Source organism: Ursus americanus, chromosome 21 (assembly GCF_024610735.1).
Source record: "Ursus americanus isolate L20-20 chromosome 21, mUrsAme1.1.p, whole genome shotgun sequence".
NCBI classification, from domain to species: Eukaryota; Metazoa; Chordata; class Mammalia; order Carnivora; family Ursidae; genus Ursus; species Ursus americanus.
Window position 1 is genome coordinate 20,366,923 of NC_142147.1, and position 21,231 is coordinate 20,388,153.

The 21,231-nt window shown below is 38.8% G+C and overlaps 1 protein-coding gene across 1 annotated transcript in view; it reads right to left on the reverse strand.

The window, feature by feature from the left end:
• Window positions 1-262: 262 nt before the first annotated feature.
• CDH11 (cadherin 11) overlaps window positions 263-21,231 on the reverse strand; it is a 144,785-nt gene continuing 123,816 nt past the window's right edge. The window contains exons 9-13 of the mRNA XM_045814877.2: window positions 19,475-19,611; window positions 18,873-19,006; window positions 18,523-18,640; window positions 3,332-3,583; window positions 263-1,594 (exon numbers count right to left, since the gene is read on the reverse strand). Coding sequence (XP_045670833.1) covers window positions 1,098-1,594; window positions 3,332-3,583; window positions 18,523-18,640; window positions 18,873-19,006; window positions 19,475-19,611 — 1,138 coding nt within the window. The 3' untranslated portion in view covers window positions 263-1,097. The remainder of the gene's footprint in view (window positions 1,595-3,331; window positions 3,584-18,522; window positions 18,641-18,872; window positions 19,007-19,474; window positions 19,612-21,231) is intronic.

Sequence of the window (21,231 nt, forward strand, 5' to 3'; positions counted from 1 at the left end):
TCTTCTTTTTCAGAAGATGTATGTGGAGGGAAGCCAGGAAGCTAACACTGAGAATGTACAAGAAAGCTTTACACGGTGTTACAGAATCTTGTCTGAAAAAAACATTTGCAAAACAGATTTGATTTTAAATAAACAATAAAAGCAGCAGACTACAACAGCTCATAAATAGGGTGATGAAAAGATCACAATTATCTTAAATTAGAAATATAAATGGTTCATTAGAAATACTTAAAGTTTTCAATGTTAAGAATGAAACCCGGAATTAAAAAAGAATCTGTTTTTATTTCAAAGGTTGCTTCTTATATTGAAGCTCATATTAAAGCAACAGTACAATGTTCATAAAATATAAGTGTGATGCCGTAACATTTCTTACATGTCAGAATACTGATATTTGTATGTATACTAAAATAAGAACTTTAAAATTGTACAAATAGATACATTAAAAATGGCATAGAAATAGGGAGCCTCTCACTGAAACAAGACAGTTATATCTGGCACGTATTAGTTTAAGATGAAAAGTAGAAGCAAAAAGATTTACAAGAATCAGCAGTAACAAGATTGATGCTTAAGAGACATAATTGTACATTGTATTGTACATACATTGTATGGGCTTAAGCTGGCTGAATATTATATATTTCAAGTTTAAAAATGCACTACGTACAGAGTGTCCATAGTTTAAGGCGAAATTACAGCTCAGAACTGTTGTCCTTTCTAATTTTGTGGAAGCTTCTTTGACAAATTAAAAAAAAGAAGAAGAAGAAGAAGAAAGACTTCGATATTCATAACACATAAACAATTTCCCTTCATTGTAAGTTCACCGTTAGACTTCTCCTTCACTTAAATATTTTGTACGCCAAGTGGTTTTTCTCTAGAGAAGTTGATACACAACTTCAATATTTGCCTTTTTGCAAGAAAAGGTACTTCACAGTATTTACCACTTTGATGTCCTTGCAGTTTTATGAAATGTATCCTCTCTGTAAAACTTTGCTTGTTTTAAATGAGCCTTTCCTTGATTTAAAAAAATACCTGTTTACATATCTTCTAGATTCTTCAGAACGCCAGACACAGTTCTTAAGGCCAAATTTGTATCGTTATTGTTAAGAGTCGTCATCAAAAGTGTCTTTGGAACCATACAAGTCTGCTAGTTTCTTAAAACGAGGTCCCCAGTTCTGTAGGTAGTCATAGTCCAAGTCTGAATCTGTTGTGGCGGACTCTAAGGAGCTCAGGGACCCAGCCACTGAGCCCCTGCCTTCGTAACCATAGATTTGGATGGAATCATAAGGAGGGGCAGTTGGGTCATTATCTGCCTCCTGTATTCTCGTGTTGATGAAGTCATCGACATCCACACTGTTGGGTGCTGGCCGGAGCCCAGGTCGAGGCATGTACTGATACTCAGGTTTTATGTCTTTGCGAGGGATAAATCCGTTGATCCCATCCGGATTCTGGAGAGTGGCAATATCAAAGGCTTCTGTGTCTTCTTCCCCACCCCCTTCGTCATCATAGGTAATGATGTTCTCACGGACGTCTTCTTCCTCAAAGACGATGAGTGGTTCTTTCTTCTGCCTTCTCAGGGTCACAAACAATACTACGATGACTACAAGGAAAGCATAAGAAAGTGAGCACAGGTTAAGCCCAGTATTCCTGGAGTTTTAAGGAGAACGCTGCTTACCGTACGCATGAGGTGTGGCTGCTCAGAATAGGAGCCAGTGTAGGAGTCTATGTAATGAGAGCTTTACCTGGAATCCCCAAACATGTATAACACCGCCCTCCACCTGGCTCTTCCTCTGCAAAATGCTGCCAGGAAAATATGATATCCAAACAAGCCGGCAAGTTGGAACTATTTTGAGCTTTTTACAAATGAATCTGACATTATTTGGAAGTCATCTCTCTAAGAATTAGGAAGATTCTAAATAGACTGGTCTGCAGCCTCTTAAAAATGGCGTATGTTGGTTTCTTTTTCTGAAAGAAGACAGCTGTCTCTCCAAAGCTTATGAATGAGGATGTTCCAAGACCTCAGGTCCTACCTTTCTAAAGGAGGTGATGCTCATTCCCGCTCAGAGAACTGGGGGGTGGGGGAAGGGGGAGGAGCAGTGATGCTACTCTATCTAGTAAGAAATCTTATCACAAATGTGGTTGGATTCTCTTCAAACCACTGTAGGGAAGAAGGGAAGTTTATAATGACTCTCAGGAGACAAATCTCCTCTATTTATTTAAACACAGAAAGTCAGAAACAGCTGAACCCAGAAGAAGCAGCTCTATCTCCTCCCTGAGAGCGCTGATTCCACTAGGCTCAGGCAACCTAGGATGAGTGGGCGGAACCACTTACAAGGAAAGCTGAGACACTGCTTAATTCTTCATTTTCCACCTCCCCACAAGAGGCTTCTACGATATTCCATGAGAACACTCTCCCACACGTGGAGCTGGACTAAAGACAACATTTGTGCCTGAATCTGGCAAGGGGTCTGAGAGCCCCTGTGGGTCCACCATCACTGGGAGATTCAAGGATGAGGGCTCCCTTTATCCCCCAGGGCTGGACACAGTGCCTGGTACCCAGATAATTCTCAAGAACTCTCTGTTGACCTGAACTCACTGGCTCTTCCCTATGTAGCTGGGCCCCCTCAACTCATTCAGTGGAGAACCAAACACCATGAAACAAGCATAAATTGTGTGTCAGAATGCCTTGGGTTTGAAAGCTGATTTTTCTCCTACGTGATCTCCTCTTCCTGAAGCCCAGCAGTGGTAAATGTTATTAGCATGGGTACACTGCCATTCTTACAGAGATGACATGAAAGTGTAGGAAAAGGCTCCTAGGGGTCCCCATAAGCTGAGGCTTGTACCCAGATATTACATTTGTTAATCAGAAGTGGAGTCAAGATCCAGCTTGGCCAGGCCAACTTTCGTCCAGTTCCTTGAATACCTCATACCATGTCTTTGGCCTCATGATTATTTTTTCTGTCCCTAACTCTTTTCTTTCCTCTTCTAAGGCAAAACATTGCTCATATACGAGGCCTCTGCCTAAATTCCTCTTCTGCAAAACCTTGTCAGATGTCCCCCTACAGCACCCCCAGACGGCTGCTGCTCTGCGATGGCAGCACTGTGGTCATCATAACCTTCCCCCAACTCTACTCAGAATGCTTGTTAAGTGTCCTCCCTGTTTCTCCCATACCAGAAAGTGCACCAGAGCAGGCCCCACCTCTGCCTTGTCTCTACTTGTAGCCACAGGATATGGCATAGTTCTGGTAACCAGCCTGCACTCCAGAAATATATGTGTTTCAGGGATGGGCATCGGGTTGCAAAACCCTTCCCGCAGGGGACAGCGGAGTCCTCTTACCCAGGAGAATGACGATGCAGGCAAGGATGGCAATCAGTGCCCCCGTGCTCAGGCCAGCGTTCAGGATGTAGGCCTCGGCATTGCAGGAGAGCAGTGCACCGTGCACATCGCACCCACACACCTTGATGGTCAGGGTGTTGGTGCTGCTCATGGGCGGGATCCCACCATCACTGATCACAATGGGCAGGAGGTACAGATCCTGCTTCTGCCGACTGAAGCCTCCACGCCGGGCGTACACCCCTGCTGTGTTGTCTGTTGGGAGAGCAGAGACATTTCCTCTCAGAGCAGGGCCACTGGAATCACGGCATGAATCTTCGTGCATTCGGCTTGGCAGAGGTGAGGGTGTTCTTTCTCGTCACCAAAGTCAACAATCAGAATCCTTAATCTAGGTATCTACGGAAGCCACAGTCATCTGGCATTGCAGAATGCTGTCTCCATATTTTGGAACCAACTTAGAAACTGGCTCTTTTTTTTATTTGGTAGATACAAAGGCCCCCACTGGGAAGCTCACCACACTGTTTTCTGTTTGGGTGTCCCCTTCATCAGATACCACAACGAAGTGTGGGCTTGGACCACATACCCTATATGAGTATGGGAGATAATTAAATATATACGTGTGTGAGAAAAAACAACAGAAAATCTTTTTCATGTTTGTACTTTCCTACTTTATGATAAGCCTTTGGCCAGTTTCTCTGTATGTGTTTAAGAGATTTCCAGGCCACACTCAAACCTTGCCCAAACTGTAAACCCACTTTGAGTCCTAAAGGAAAATATTATCTTTAAAGGGAAAATATTTTATAAAACCAGTAGCAGGTTTATAGTTTCTTTGAAATTTAAGCCCCATCCACCACCTGGTTAAACATGTCATGCCTCCTGCTCAAAGTAATTCCAACTTCTCTCCATGGTCCACACAACACAGCCCCCCACTACACAACAAACCACTAAATTTTTCCCTCATCTGAAGACTTTACTTTGCCTTCCAGGGTTACATCCCATCTGTTCCACATGTCCCAGTGCAGCCTGACATGCAGAACTTTCTTCTGTTTCCCAAGCACACCACGCTTTCCACATGCCTTTTTAGCCACTGCCCTATGGCCCTAGGAAGCTGTTCCTGGTAGCATGACAGGTAAACTCCTCAAGCCTAAAAATTGAACCCAAAAGTCATCACATCAGGGAGGCCTTTCTTGACTAGACCAAAATGCCAGATGTTGACTTCCATATATTTCTCAATCTTTTGTCACCTAAGCCCCCAAGTACTTCCTCATCATGTTTTCTGCGATCTGTACCAACCAATATATATATATATATATTTTTTTTTTTCCCAGACTGTATGCTCTGGGGGAAAATTATAAAAGAGGTGAAGTTTTTAGTATGTTCTATCAAATTACTCACACACACACAGATTCTCAGTGTGGTCTGCCTCTGCTTGTGATTACAATCAGTAACTTATAGCAATATGAATGTTATGACCAACATTACAGCCCAATAGCTAGCAGGTTTTGAATGGATTGACAGTACCCTGAATTAGCTCTTGTCATAAGAAGAAATATCTTAGACTCTCAAAATTAAATCAATATATATTAGGTGAAAGGACATGTAATGCATTTTCTGTGAGATAAAATATATTAAATATAAAAGGTAGATTCAGTCTGATTTAGGGATGAGCAGATATTCTGATTATTGCAGAAGGTAAGGTGTGTGCATGCACTGGTTTTTGGCAAGCTGTATAATGACAGATTCTCTGCGCTTCATTGCCAACATCTCAAACAAAACAAGGCAGAACACCTAGCCCTCATTTCTGTATTTTCTGAATATTGTATGACTAGAATATATTGTTCTTATTACTGGAAAAAAGTATACATACTATGGAAAATCATGAAAAAAGATAAATAACTTGGCCAAATAGACTGTTTACTGAAAATTCAGTCTCTTGACTGTTCTCTCCTGCACCAGGCTATCCCATTGTTCTTATGCCTAAGGATTACAAAGATAAATAACTAAGGATTACAAAAAATTTACATATCTATAATAAATTATTTCAAAATATGTTATTTTTCCCTTCTCATACATTTTTTGAGTTCAAATAAGACTTTCAGAAATTAAAAGTGACAATATCTACCCCGTTTTAATAATATGAAATGTCACTAATGCCACTATGAATAAAAGTGAAAATTAAAAATCAAAGAGGAAAAGCAAATTACTTAAATTGCTTGGTCAAATACACTTCTCTGATATGAACAACATCCCCATTGGATCATTTATTTAGTTTATCTATTTGGTCACACCCTGTCACCCAGGGTGTTGGTTTGGAGGGCATGTAAACTGAGTGTTTTGTTTTTGTAAACCTGTAGAAGACATAATTTCAAATCTATCCTTCTGTGTGTCATCCACGAAAAACTGGACCCCAGATCACAGCACGCGGCTTACATATGACAGTAACTGAAATCAAACACTAATGGAAACATGGATCTGAGCAGTACTTGAGCCTATGAATGCAGGATGTCTCATATTCTGAACAAGCGAGTCCCCTCAGACATACAAACTATTACATAAAAGCTCATCAAAGTACCCAGATGACTAAAGCATTTACAGTTTCTCAGTGATAGACCTGTAGAATCTTGAGAACTTTTAAAAAAGTTCCTCTAGCCAAACGTGTTTCACATATGAATTTTAAGATTAGTTTAAAAGGTGGGAAAGAAATGGGCTGAGCATCTCTTCCTGGGTGTATACTAATTGCATGCTTTCAAATGAGTCATCTGTCCTGTCTAGAGCCTTACTTGTTCATCTTTAAAATGAGGACACTGGTTGATGTCAAATAGCATAATAAAAGTCATGGTTATCCCAGGGCTGAGGGAATCCTTCTACCAGAAAATTTTACCCCCAGTAATGACATCCTCCAGGACTGCTGACCTGGAGAAGGGTAGACAGATGTGGTAGACTAGAAACGTGACTAAGCAGCCTAGCTTGGCACTTAGGTGGCTGATGTTGTTTGAATGAATAAAATATTTCCCCTCTAGATCCAAGTGGCTCCAGTACCAATGGGAGACTGAGCTTTCTTGGGGGATGGCCATTTTAGAGGAGTCAGTGCGGCATCCTGTGATGGTCTTTCTTGTGGTTCATTCTAATCAATGATCTTCTACTAACAAAAAAAGCCACCACTATGGGCAGGAACTTCATAAAAAAACACATCTAGAGAAACAAATTGAAAAACAAATGAACTAGCCACAATAACAAAAACCTCTATCCTGAAAATCAATTTTGCATCCTAAGTTTGACTACAAATTTTCTTTCATCCAAATTAGCAACCACTGCCTCTCTGTTTTTGAGAGGGTCCTCTCACTTTGGACATATAAATTCCTCAGGCTTAGGGTGGCCCATGAATACAAGAGGTTCCATGAGGACACATTTTCAGGGAAGTGTCAAACTGGTTCCATGGTTCATAAGATGAGGCAGAACAAGGCAAATGTTCTCAATGTTTAAATTTCCATCAAGAGATTTCTCAGATCCTTCTCCTTTATAAACTGTCCAAAGAGCAAATCTCTCAGTATGTGGGGTCAAAGAGGCCTGGGTTTGAATCTTGAATAGTCTACATATAAATTGCCTGACTTTAGTCATATTAAGTAAATGTCCTGTTCCTCTATTCTCACCCAGGAAACTAATAATTTTAAATGTTAAAATGATTCCATTCATAAAGGTACTCAGCACAGCGACAGACTGTTGGAGATGCTCAGTAAATATTAATTCTTTCCTGGAAGAGATCCTCTTTGAGCAATAAACTAATGAAGAAGAGAAACTTATTGGCAGAGAGAGGGAAGTGAATTCCTGGAAATGTCATTGCAGCTTGGAAGGCACCTGCCTCCGCAGAAGGGCTCATCATCCAGGGGTAAGAACATAGTTCATGCTCTTCAGTTCTGGGCAATGTATTTCCCATGGTAAGAAAATGTTTTTCAAGCACCTCGCTTTTTATCCTGACACCCAGTGTTCTCATCCTTGGCCACAAACACGAAACCAGCTTCATTTTCCCCCCACTTAGGCCAACCTTGCAAATGGGGTCATTAATTACTAGTATATGTCATGCACAAATTGTAGTGCTTCTATTAATGGAAAATAAATTCAGATTTCAAATTTTTATGTCTACAACCTGGACTCCTAATCACATGCTGTTTTTACCTGCACACTTTGTCATTATACTCACAAAATGTAAAAGGTACCTGATAATGATGGTCTCCATGGTACCAGTTTGGGGATGCAAACATAGGGTTATGATGATGATGTAGCCCATTGGAGGTATACATACAACTGACATTAAAATGGAAAATTATGATGGGTAACCGGTCCTCGATTGATAGACCACACTGGGGTCTATTTTCCCCACACTGAAAGCAGTGTTTTGTTTTTTTTTTTTTTTTTTTTTTGCCGATACAAGATTTTGCAAAACACTGGAAACAGTGTTTTTTTTGGCTGATAGAAGATTTTGCAAAATGGGCAGCATACGAGCATAGACCCTGCATGTTAAAAATTTGAAAAAGAGAAACCACTGAAGCAAAGGATTAGTATGTTGTGGTCTCACCATGGTGTCAGGGGAAAGGCTTGACCTACGGTGAGGGAATCAGTCACCTCAGCAGCTTCACTAAAGCTCTTAAGATGCCCTTCCTTGGCCACTCTGCTTCCTCTGTCCTTCTGTCATTGTTCAACCTGATCAGATGAGGGCCTCTCTCTGGAGACTCTTAAACATCTGGATAATTAAAGCCAAACCGTGCTCTTATTTTGTTCACTTCTGACCCAAATCTACCTACTCTATGCTAACTGCTCACACCTGAGACAAAGTAGGTCTCTCTATCACTTAAATAGCTCCCCCACACTTGAAGACAGTTATGCAGTCACTAGCAGAATAATCATTATTTGATTACTTTCCTCTGGGCCCTCTCCACTTTCCCTAGAAATGTGGCAATAGTTCTATCAGGATAATGGAAAAAAAAAAAACATATGCATGTATGTGAAATTAAATGTGTATATATCTATATCTATATATAGGTATAGATATATTATGTGTGTCAGAAGTCTCACTGAAGTTTTAAACTTTAATACTTTTGAAGTATATATGCTACACAATTACAAAAGACATCACTGGAAAGTTTAATTATTTAGATTTAATTTTTTTAAAGAAAAGTCTACCCCCAATGTGGGACTTGAACTCACAACCCCAAGGTCAAGAATAACATGCTCTAACGACTAAGCCAGCCAGGTGTCCCTAATTATTTAAATTTTTTATACTCATTTAGATTTGTGATTATTCAAAACTTAATTGAAATTTTTAATGCCATATTTGCCATCTTCAATCTGAGGGGCTGAAATAATAGAAATTTCAAATAAAACTTGTAACGTTTGTAGCATTTATATTTTTGGTATTACTTATGCTCAAAGATGACCTTAATAGCTTGTGTATACATATTAATGAAGAAAATTGTCTGACCCAAGACTCTGATGGTTATAACGTCTTGCAGCTGAATTAAGGAGCTGCACACTAAGAGGAGATCATCACAATCTTTTAATTAACACCTTTGATACTGAGGGATCGGCGAAACACGAATTATAATAAATAACATTGTAGGAATAACTGTCTATGTGTATGTGCGTATGAGACATCTAAGTGTGCACTGTTGGTTGGTATTAATAGATTTTTCTTTGTTGTAATTTACCACTTCCCTTGAAATTAATACTTCCTCTACTTTTGTATGAGGATAATTCTCTCCTCGGTGATAGGGAGGGAAAAAGAAACATATTGCCTAAGAATTTCTTGGTTTAAGACAAGGAAAACTACCAAGGAATTCAGTGGGATATAAACATTTAGGGTCTTTTAGTGAGTTGAGAAATCCCAGGAGTTAGTTAAATCAGTGACCAGAGGAAACCCTGAAAGAATAATATGTCTCTTCCACCAAAATGACCTATCTTTTTGTTGTTGTTGTTGGGCTGGGGAGGGAGTGAGCTCCCAGATAAGCTGTGTTGTAATGGGCAAACTGCTGCAATGAAATTCAGGCAGAAAAGGAACATAATTATTTACACAGAGAAAATGGCAGCACATTAAAAGACATCTGCCATTTTGATCTGCCAATAGAGCATCTTCCATATTGAAGCAATTAAGAGGGGAAAAAAAGTTCCATAGAAAGCTATTTGGCTATCTTTAAATAATAAAAGTAAAAAACCAGAAGCATATTTGGATGCTATCTGATACTGCTCATTAAAAAAAAAAAAAAAAAAAAAAAAGTTCTAAGCTTAGGGGAAAAAAAGGTGGGGTGGGGGAAAAAAAAGATGTTTGCCAATTGGTCTAATCGGGGTGAATCTGCTTTGGATATCCCAATTTACTCAGCCAAATCTGCTTTTCATGCACACTTTTTGTTATTGTTTTGCTTTGTTTTTTGCATTTTTTTGAGCACTTCAGACTTTAATTCTGAATGTATCAGGTATCAAAGCTCATCTTATATAATATATGTGCAAAATAAGCACAGTTCAAAGCCATCTCTTCCTGGATCCAAACCCTAGATATCCAATTTAACTTTGTGAGATAATAAATAATGAACGGAAAGAGGAGGTGGGTTATGTGCTATTGACTCCCCAGAACATTCTGACATTGTAAGGTGGGTGTCTTTATAAGCCTGAAGCTTATGTCATAACATAATCATTTTCCCCTAATAATAATGGATCCCTGAAACTTCTGAAGAACATCATCTATTTCCCCAGCCATTCTTTCATTTTAATCCTTGCATTTGGTCAACCCACTATTTTAAGTGCTGGGACACTGCCCCTACGGAGCTCATGTTCTAGTGGGAGACAAACAGGGAATGAGTGTTTAGAATAGCAAGGTAAGGAAAAATAAGAAAAGCTATGGCAGTGTTCCTTCCTCAGAGGAGGAAGCACTCAAGACAGGCCTGGGATACCCCGCAAAGCTTCGCTTCAGTGACTTCATTTATGGGGAGACCTGAAAGAGGAGGAATAGGCAGGAGGAGTCCATTCCTGGCAGAGCAAAGTATATGAGAACAGCTTATTTTCCCATGATTATGGAAGATGGAAAGAGGAGACTGTAACCGGGGAACTATGAAATTACCTGGTTTTTGACGGAAATCACACTGACACAAAATATGAAAGAAACATCAAGGGTGAAGAAGGTCAACTGAAATAGGGAAGCTGCTTCGTAGTGTTTAAAGGGCTGCTCTGTCAATTTGTTGACTTGAAAATCCTAAGAGTATTTTTGTTGGTGTTAAAATAGGAACTTATTGCAAGCTCCTCAAACAGTCCTCTGTTGCTCAAATGACTCAGCAATGTTTCTGTAGCTAAATAACCCCATGATCTGATAGGCCTCCAACTTGAGTTGAGATGACCTATTGGAGAGCATGCAATCCTGGGGTTCTCAGAATCTGGGATGTGTTCCAACTGTGCCCACCTTCCAGTGATTTGGTGCTTTCCTCTCTCAAAACAGCAGCACAGTCTATGAGTTAGGATTGATGTAATAATTGACAATTTTTAAAAAATAAAACAGTAACAGGATTAATTATGTGTCAAATATTCACGTTAGGATTATTCCCCTTCTAGTGATAAAGAGTAAAGCCAAGCATTTAATCGCTAACCCTCGCTCTTCCTCTATATTTTATCAAATGATCACTGTTTGGAGGAAGAGGTTTGGAAATTAAAAATATGAGGTTCGATATTAGGATATTTCAGTTTAACTCCTTCAACAAATCATTAGGTCAAAGGACAAAATCATACTCCCTCCTCTGGTTAGAATCCAAAAATTGTGATAACAATTTAACATCCAATTTTTTTTTTTTTTAAGTAGGCTCCATGCCCAGTGTGGAGCCCAATGTGGGGCTTGAACTCATGACCCTGAGATCAAAACCTGAGTGAGATCAAAAGTTGGATGCTTAACCGACTGAGCCACCCAGGTGCCCCTGAACATCCATTCTTTTAATAAAATAATAATGGAAAGGAAATTTCCTAAAATACGCACACACACACCCCACAACACAACTCTTAATTTTAGTATTACTACCAATATTATGCTTAATGGTGAAACTCTAGAAACTCTTAAGTAACAAAGCAAGAATGGCTATTATTCAGCAATGTCCACAATACCCAAACTATGGAAGGAGCCGAGATGCCCTGCAACAGACGAATGGATAAAGAAGATGTGGTCCATATATACAACAGAATATTACTCAGCCATCAGAAAGGATGAATACCCACCATTTACACTAACCTGGATGGAACTGGAGTGAATTGTGCTAAGTGAAATAAGTCAAGTAGAGAAAGACAATTATCATATGGTTTCACTAATTTGTGGAACATAAGGAATAGCATGGAGGACATTAGGAGAAGGAAGGGAAGAGTGAAGGGGGGAAATCAGAGCGGGAGACGATCCATGAAGGACTACAGACTCCGGGAAACAAACTGATGGTTTCACAAAGGAGGGGAATAGGGCTATGAGGTTAGCCCGGTGATGTATTAAAGAGGGCACGTGGGGGCGCCTGGGTGGCACAGCGGTTAAGCGTCTGCCTTCGGCTCAGGGCGTGATCCCAGCGTTCTGGGTTCGAGCCCCACATCAGGCTCCTCTGCTATGAGCCTGCTTCTTCCTCTCCCACTCCCCCTGTTTGTGTTCCCTCTCTCGCTGGCTGTCTCCATCTCTGTTAAATAAATAAATAAAATCTTTAAAAAAATAAAAAAATAAAAAAAAAATAAAGAGGGCACGTATTGCAATGAGCCCTGGGTGTTACATGCAAACAATGAATCATGGAACACTGCATCAGAAACTAATGAAGTACTGTATGGTGACTAACCTAATTAAGAAAGAAAGAAAGAAAAAGAAAGAAAGAAAGAAAGAAAGAAAGAAAGAAAGAAAGAAAGAAAGAAAAGAAAGAAGAAAAAAATGGCTATTATTATTACTGTTATTTAACACATTCTAAAAGTGCAGATCTACAGAAATAGACAAAAAAATGTTAAAAAAAAGACAAAGCAAATTGTCATTATTTAGCTTTTATGTAGTTGTCTCCTTAGAAAATCCAGGAAAATTAGCTGAGAAGTTACATCACTTTAGAACAATGTCCAATAATAAACAAAGTAATTAAAATAGCTATAGTTTATACTAAAAATGCTTAGAAAATACAACTTAAAAATCCACTTCACAACAGCATCCAAATATAAAGTAGCTAGCCATCAGCTTAATAAAAAATACAGAGAAGAAAACTACAAAACCTTCCTGATGGCAAATAAAAAGAGAATTGATTCAGTAGAAAGTCAGATCATGCTTCTGTATGGAAAGAATATTTAAAATTTTTTTGTTCTTAAATTAATCCATAAATTTAAGGTAAACTCAGTAAAATTCACAAAAAACTTATCAGGCACCAGAAAAATAATTTTAAAAATTATCTGGAGGAACAAAAAAGTCAAAATTTAAGAGTAATAAGAATAAGAAAATGAAAATAATGTGGAGAAAGCATCCGTCAGGTTTTAATATATATGTATATGACATATTAAAGAAAATTATAATACCAGCACTAGAGTAAATAGATAGAATTATAAGAATTAAAAGTCCAAAAAAATCTAATACAGTTGACCCTTGAACAACATGGGGAATGGGCTACCAATGCCCCATGCAGTCGAAAATCCACTTATAACTTTTTTTTTTTTTTTGGATGTAAAGTTCGATGATTCATTAGTTGCGTATAACACCCAGTGCACCATGCAATACTTATAACTTTTGACCTTCCCAAAACTGAACTACAAATAGCCTACTGTTGGCCAGAAGCCTCACTGGTAACATTAACAGTCAATTAACACATATGTTATATATAACATGTATTATAATACTATATTCCTACAATAACTAAGGCGGAGTAAAGAAAATATTATTAAGAAAATCATAAGGAAGAGGGGCGCCTGGGTGGCTCAGTTGTTAAGCGTCTGCCTTTGGCCCAGGGCGTGATTCCAGAGTCCTGGGATTGACCCCCACATCAGGCTCCCTGCCCCACTGGGAGCCTGCTTTTTCCTCTCCCACTCCCCATGCTTGTGTTCCCCCTCTCTCTGGCTGTCTCTCTCTGTCAAATAAATAAATAAAAATGAAAATAAAAAAAATCATAAGGAAGAGAAAATACATTTACAGTACTGTACTGTATTTATCTTAAAATAATCCATGTGTAAGTGGACCCATGCCATTCAAGCCTGTGTTTTTCAAGGGCCAAGTGTACTATGTAATGTAGTAACACTTCGTAACACTATCTTACGAAGCAGGTGGGAATGACCGATTATTTCTTAAATGATATTTAGGTAATGGCCAACAAATGGGGTCTATACATTTATTTCACATGGACAAATGGTTGAAATGGGAAATAGGAATGTGTAAGAAAGAAAAGATAAGTGAATACTGACATCTATTTTGGATGAGAAAAGCCTTGCTAACAATAATATTAAACAGACAAAAACTGGTACCCAAAGAGCATCATCTATAATTATGAACACAGCACAATCAGAATCGAAAGGGCATGGAAACGCTGAGAAATTCTATGCAGTAGGTATGACAGGTCCAAGGTTAATAACATTAGAAGATGAAGAGACTTTACAAATCAGTTGCAAAGTGGTGAATATACAATTCAAAAAATGGGCAAAGAACATGAATAGCCAATTTACAAAAGAAAAGGAACAGAAAAGAAATGATCAATACTTACTTAAAAAATCCTAGGTTTACTAATAATGAAAGGCATTGACATTTTAAAATGTAATTATATTTCACTTATCAAGTTGCCAACGATTTGAAAAGAGTAATAATATCTAGAGTTGGCTTGAATGTGAAGAAATGAGACCCCACTTATTTTACTCATAGTATGATAAATAGTTCTGGTGGTATCCATATTTCTGGTGGTCAGTTTGTCAATTAAGTATCAAAGGCTTTTGATCCAGTAATTCTATTCTAGAAATTTATCCTAAAATACTATTTAGATATGCAGCGAAAGTGTGTGAAAACAATGTCCTTACACAATGGTCAACTGAGATCAGACACCTTTACAGTAGAAATTAGGAAGATATTCAGGAAAATGTTGACATAAGCATATTGATGCTGATAAGTGTGTATCACATATTATTAGGTGGAAAAAAGTGGTCATGAATTTTATCATTGCCTTTTTTAGAGATCATATATATATATATATATATATATATATATATATATATATGCTAAGAAAAAGTCTGGACAGAAATAAAAACTAGCAGTGATTATTATCAAGTTATTTTATTATTGATAATACTATCTCTGCTTGTTTGTATTTTCTAACTTTCCTACAAAGAATATGCGTTAATTATGTAGTAGAAGAAAATCACAAAACTCTTTGCAAATATATATTACTACAATTATTATGGCTGTGATTTAAATTGAACCTGACGTCCCCTGTTCACTTTCCCCTGGAACCTTAGATTGATACATTGAATTACAGGTTTTTCCTCTTCTGAAGATTGTTATTATTTGAGGACAGGGTAAACAGATTTTTTTTTTTTAAGCATTAACTAGAAAAGACATGAGCTTTATATTCATAGTATAGTGTATGCACCTGATGGAACCCTCCAAGTACCCAAGCTTGTTCGTTATTTCACTGAAGGGCAATGTGACCATGGGCACATCTCTGGAGCTCCTGATATCTCATACTCCTTCTTTATCCAGAAAATGGGGATAAAAATATTCATGCTGAACCTCGTGGGGCTATGTGAGTAATGACGTGAAACAATGGCCAGGACAAAGTTTTATAAATTAATGAAGAGCTAGGTAGATGAGAAGGGTTATTCTCAGTCCTTTTTTTCTTTGCACTTTTCCCCACCCATTACACACTTCTTGTGTTTTTAGAGATGCCATAAGGCTGATATTTTCAAAGTAAATAGCATCTCAAAACCGGGGCAGGCCAGCTCTTCATCTGCCCAAACCGCACCATTCTTGATATTAACAGCCCAAGATGGACTTAAATGTGGAAGAGTCATCCAGTGTTCTACTCACCGGCTGCCTTCTGAGTTGTCTGTGAAGCTGGGCTACAGAATGGAGTAAGGGAAAAGGAAATAAAAGGCTTGGGTGTATTAAAATGGCTTCCCTCCTTGTATTTCTAAAGATCCGTAATGCTTATGCCGAGTTTAGGCAAACACAATCCTGATTATTTACATGGCATAATGGAAGTAAACACTCAAGGAGAAAGAAACCTGATGCTTTTACTCAGCGTGATATAAACCATTATCTCATGTTTTCTATGGAAAACAGTCTCAGCCGAGATATTTGGTAACTCAGTAGGCTATTAATAGGATGTGGAATGTGATTACTCCTTTTGGATTACTTCAATATGTAATTACTTCTAGGAGCTAGCAGAAAGAGACTCTATTAAATGATAATTATAGGACTGTATTTGCTTTAAGGTTTTGTAATAGCTCTAAACATGGGAGTTTTCATTAACTGTTTGCCATAGTTAATAAAGTCATTTTTCTTAAAAAGTAGCAATTCCCTGCAAAAGTGGTGGCTCCGCATAGGATTAGACTCTTACAGGGAAGGGCAGGGGAGACAGACTGTGTCCTGGGCTGGCTCATCCATGGTAATAGAATCTCTGAAAATACGGATGGCATTCCCGAAGTGTTGTGACAAAGTGAAATACTTATAACTCCCTAGAGAACACTGTGTCTTTGTATAATGTTCTCAGAGGGTTAACAGCAACTAAATATTATTGCACACATAAAAACAAAGAAGACACGGCAGGTGATGGAGGCGAAGTTGGCACAGTGAGAAAAACCTAGAAACACCTGCTGTGTCAGGTGTTTCTGACCTGCTGACCACAAATATTTGAGTCGACAGATCATAAAAGAGGGGGTGGCATAAGACACATGTGAGAAAAGCAGAGTTTTCCAGACAACGGAGTCAGTCACCTCGCTATTGATAAAACTAAATGTATGCTGAGTTATTTTGTAAGAAGTATCTTCTTCATCATAAAACTAACAAAAGCCTAGGCTTACATCAACGTAGCAATCTATCAACCTAGGGTAGGGTCCCAAAAGAGCTTGGGGATTAAGAAAAATCCAAGAGTAGAGACAGGGATTTTCATGCACTCGAAGTGTACGTCTATCTTAGAAAGTAGTATGAAAACATTGTGTATGCTACCTTCTTCAGTTCGGCTCCGGAAACACTAAATGGCCACTACATGTCAGGGTCTCCCTGTTCTGGAGAAACGTACCTTTACAAAAGGAAGTTCCTATATTATACACGTGTAGCACTAGAGGTATGTGAGCTCCCAGTTGAGAACTACTCATCTATCTCAGTGCTGAGTAGAGTTATCTCTTAAAGGTGCTTAAGGCACTCACAGGTGCCCATCAACCAAAGCCAACAAGTAAAAGAAAAATCCTAGATGAAAGAGAAAATTAAAGCGCTCCAAGTACTGTTTCTATTTCAAAATGATAGGAATCATTTACAAAGTGAAGGACAGGTTGTTTTATAGGGTTCCTTGAAAACACGGGTCTCTCCTATAACTACCTTCACACCCAGGCTCTCAAGAGCACGACCACTGCAGAGGGCAAGGCATCAGGAAAGAAAAATCTGTCATGGCACCTAGGACATTTTATCCCACAGTCTCATTTGGTATGTACTTGACCTATTTTTTTTTAAGATTTTATTTATTTATTTGACAGAGAGAGAGAGCACAAGCAGGGGAGCGGCAGAGGGAGACAGAGAAGGAGAGGGAGAAGCAGACTCCCCACTGAGCAGGGAGCCCGATGTGGGGCTTGATCCCAGGACCCTGGGATTGTGACCTGAGCTGAAGGCAGGTGCTTAACCAACTGAGTCACCTAGGCAGCCCTTGATATGTGCTTGATTTTAAAAAGCCATAATTAAATGCTCAAATGAGTTCCAGAAAGAATAATAAAGTATGTTATATCATATTCCCTCAAATCCAAGGAGCATGGGGAATTCCTTTACTTTAATAATCAACCCAGTAGAGCCAGTGGTGAGGGCTGTAACCTCTAGCCTCTGAGAGCCTAGGTTTAAAACCTGGGTCTAACTCTTAGGTGGCAGATAGACTCTGAATAAGTTACTTGATGATTCTGTGCCTCATTTTCCTCATCTTCACATGGGAAGGATAATAATCACCCTGACCTATGGTGTGTTGAGAGAATGAAATTAGAGAGTGTAGGAAGGGTCTGGGTATGGTGTCTGGAGCATAGCTGCTGGGATTTATGATACTGATGATAGTGATAACAGTGATGGGAAAAGTGATGATACTTATTAGGTTAACTTAAGCTCCTGTAAGCCTGATCTCAGTCACTGGGAAAGCAATCAATCTATAACCTAGTGCACAGTGAGCGTGTGGCTAATGAAAGCCTATGTACTCAGGAGGACCACCTTTTATTCCTATGTCAAATGATGGCATTCGTCTTCCCATTTCCACAGACCTGCATTGTCACTGGTTTATAGGAATAGCTGCAGACCAAAATACCCTGGCCACAAGTCAAGAAACTAATTTTTTGATCCTGGCTTGCTACAAACTTTGTCAAGGGACTCTCTATCAGTTTGGTCCTATACAACAAGAACAACTACTTCAAATAATTTGGGAGTCTAGAACGTCTCCAATGAAATGAGAAGCAAGAATGATATTAAATTTTGCCATGTTTACAGTTGCCAAATGATGCTTTGTCCATGCCCTTCAGGCAATAATTCTGCAAGCACGTTTAGATTTCAAGCTCTGTACCCAACCATACTGCATTAATACCATGCTTGGAAGGGAAGGCCAGCTGAAAGATTACATTGCCTTACAAAGTTGAACTAATCTCTTTTAATGCTTTACTTGATATCAATATTCATAGAGCCATGCTTCCCCCCAAGGGTTTATCAACCTCTTAAAAAAAGATAAATGAAGTTGTTTGCATATTGACCCTGTAAGCTTCCCCACTTGGTTTTCCCACTGCTTCATGAATATCAAAGCCAATGAAAAGAGTAAAATAAAATTAGACTCACTTATTCATATGCACCAAATGAGCCCACATGTCTCAAAAATAAAGGTGGCATTATTATTTCTTGTTTGTTCTTCAACAGAGAGGCATTATTAAGATTAGGGAAAACACTTGTGCTCTGCAATATAAAAGCCATTCATTCTCCATTTCTACTTCTCTGAATGCATAGGAACCTTGGTACGAACCTCTGTTGTCTCTGACTGTGAAATTTGGATTGTGAATGATTTCGGGGGGTAGACTGAAGATAAATCTTGGTCCATTGGCTGTGTCATCCTTGTCATCTGCACTAATTGTAACAATTGGCTGAAAGAGAAAGGTGGCCCATAAATAAATCATTCTGACAATGACACATCATTTATTCAAAAATTCCTGCCTGGCTGAGAAGCCTGGGTTTAACAAGAGGACATAGCTACAGTGCTAAAGAAGGCTCCGAAGCCCTCTTGGCAGTGGGAAGTAGCTCTAGGGGAAGCTCTCAAGACCAAACTCTGTTTCTAAATGCCTTGTTTATAGCCAGGGAGGGGGAAAGCATCATTACCTGGTTAGAAAGTGGCTTGGTCTGATCACTCTCACAGATGAAGCCTTCATAAGGGGCGGCAAACTTGGGAGCATTATCATTGACGTCAAGGACCCTAATGGCCACTGGAACTTTGGCTTCCTGATGCCGGTTGTCTGAAGGAAGAGAATTCAGGCAGTAAATGCAAGCCCTCCACAACATTCCAGTGTGTGAGCAAGTTTGAGAACCACTGGCCTATAGGTAAATAAGTACCTACAAATCTTAGCTCTAAGCGTTCTGCTGCTCTGGGTTTAAACAACCCTGCGTGGCAGGATAAAGTGGGGAATCCTTCCGTGATGGCTATGAGTTTCAAGCAGCTGAGGGTTATCAGCTCACTTGCCAAGACTATACCCACTTCTGCGAAAAAAAAAAAAAGAAAAGAAAAGAAAAAAAGAAAATATCTCTCTGTGTTTATATGTTATCTTCGATACATGACCAAGAATAAATTTTAAAGTTCGAAAAAATATGCTTAAGACTAAAAAATATATTCTATCTCAGCTGTCTGTCATTTTCCAGAATATATATAGAGTCTGATGGAATAAAATTTGGTAAAGTAGAATCAAAACCCTTAGGAGAATACTTACGGATTTCTGCCGCAAAAACGGATATGTTGAGCCAGGCGGTTTCCTCTCTGTCCAAAGGTTTTGTGGTTTTAATAAAACCGTCCTCTGGATTAATAGTGAAAAACCTGTCGAGGTCAGTATGACGATCGATGGAATACCTAAGCAGAATGCAAATGAAGCAATTAGACAGAGACATTTCGAGCAGCTTAATATTTGAATATTTTCTCCATGCTATATTTAAAACAACTTTTTCAATGAATTGTTTGAGCTAGGTTTCCTTTATAATCAAATTTACTTTTTAAACTTCATACATGAATCTTTTATAGAAATCATTTTGCCACATTGGAATTCTTTATTCAGTACAATGAATGAAGAGCTGTTTAGCATATATTTGATTGAGAAACATAATGACATGTTGCATATTTCTTCATATTTACTACAATCACCCACCATCTGAATATTTATGAAACTGCATTTGGGAAGTGGGATTGCCTTGTTCCCAAACTACTCAGAAAGTCACAAATGTATCAAACCTTTATCAGCTTTTTGCAATATTAAATATTAAATAGTTTTAAGCTTATCTAAATGTATCATCAAGGATCATTTATGGTCCTAAAAATCAGTTTTCTCCTTATTTAAAGAAAAGTGCTAACTCTATTTTGAATGAACTCATTTAGTTTATTTATTTGGTTTTAGGGGATCCCAGGGAGCTTGGTTCTGAATTCCATGGTGAAATATGCAAAACAGCCTTGGTCATTCATTTGTAGAGCATTCTCCCCACACTTTCATGATGGGCTGTGCCTAATAGCATAGCTCTAAGGTTTTAGCTACTCCAGTCCACTAGAAAATTTGCTTTTTTTCTAACAAAAGACAAAATAATTTCCAGAATATTACTGGATCATATTTATGGCAAAGGGAGGCAGGAGATGGGACAAGAAGAATGGCCTATATTGAGGTGTGGTAAGGTAAAATATCTTGCCCAGGATACCCAGAGTTAAAAGTACTGGAGTGCTGGTTTTAATAAGTCTATTGAATTCCAAATCCCCTTTCCTTTTCACTCTGCCATACTGTCTCCAAAACGAAAAGCAAACGTAGTTAGGTTAACTCTGGGAGTTATATGGGGCTTCATAATTGGGTGGTTTCCTGCTTTTGGAGGGCTTAGCTGTGCTTTCCTAATGTTTACAGAATACAGATGTCTGAAGGTGCTCATCGAGCGTCATAAAAGCCAAGGTATATTAAAGGTGGCAAAGACCGTGGATGTCAGAGAGTTTAATCTCTTCAATTTACAAATGATGGGATTTGCAAATGGCCCACTATCTAATTTCTGGGGGAGCCAACATTAGAACCCGTATCTTCCAATTCTAGATCATGTTGTTTCCACAGAGGTCCCCCACATGGAGCTGCACTTCACAGTATAAAAGACAAGAGCTCATCCATGATATCATTAGGCTTTGAAGCTCCCTGTGGGAATGGAATGATGAATCCCCTGCCCCAGTCGGGAAACTGAAGATAAACCATTTACACCTTGTAAATGTCAGGAGAGGCTCAGTAACATAGCCTTCAGTAGATAGCCCTCTGTGAAAAGGAGGCAAAAATAATAGAATTTCTTTTTCCCCTGCCACCAGGGAGTTTACTATCTAGTTGACATGACAAGACACACTCACAGGAAGAAGATAATTAACAATGCAGTGTTATTCTCTAGAAGCGAAGGGCATGAATTTTGGTTGTGTAAAGTCCTAGCTACAAGTTCGTGCTCCAGTACATATAAGCTGGTGACT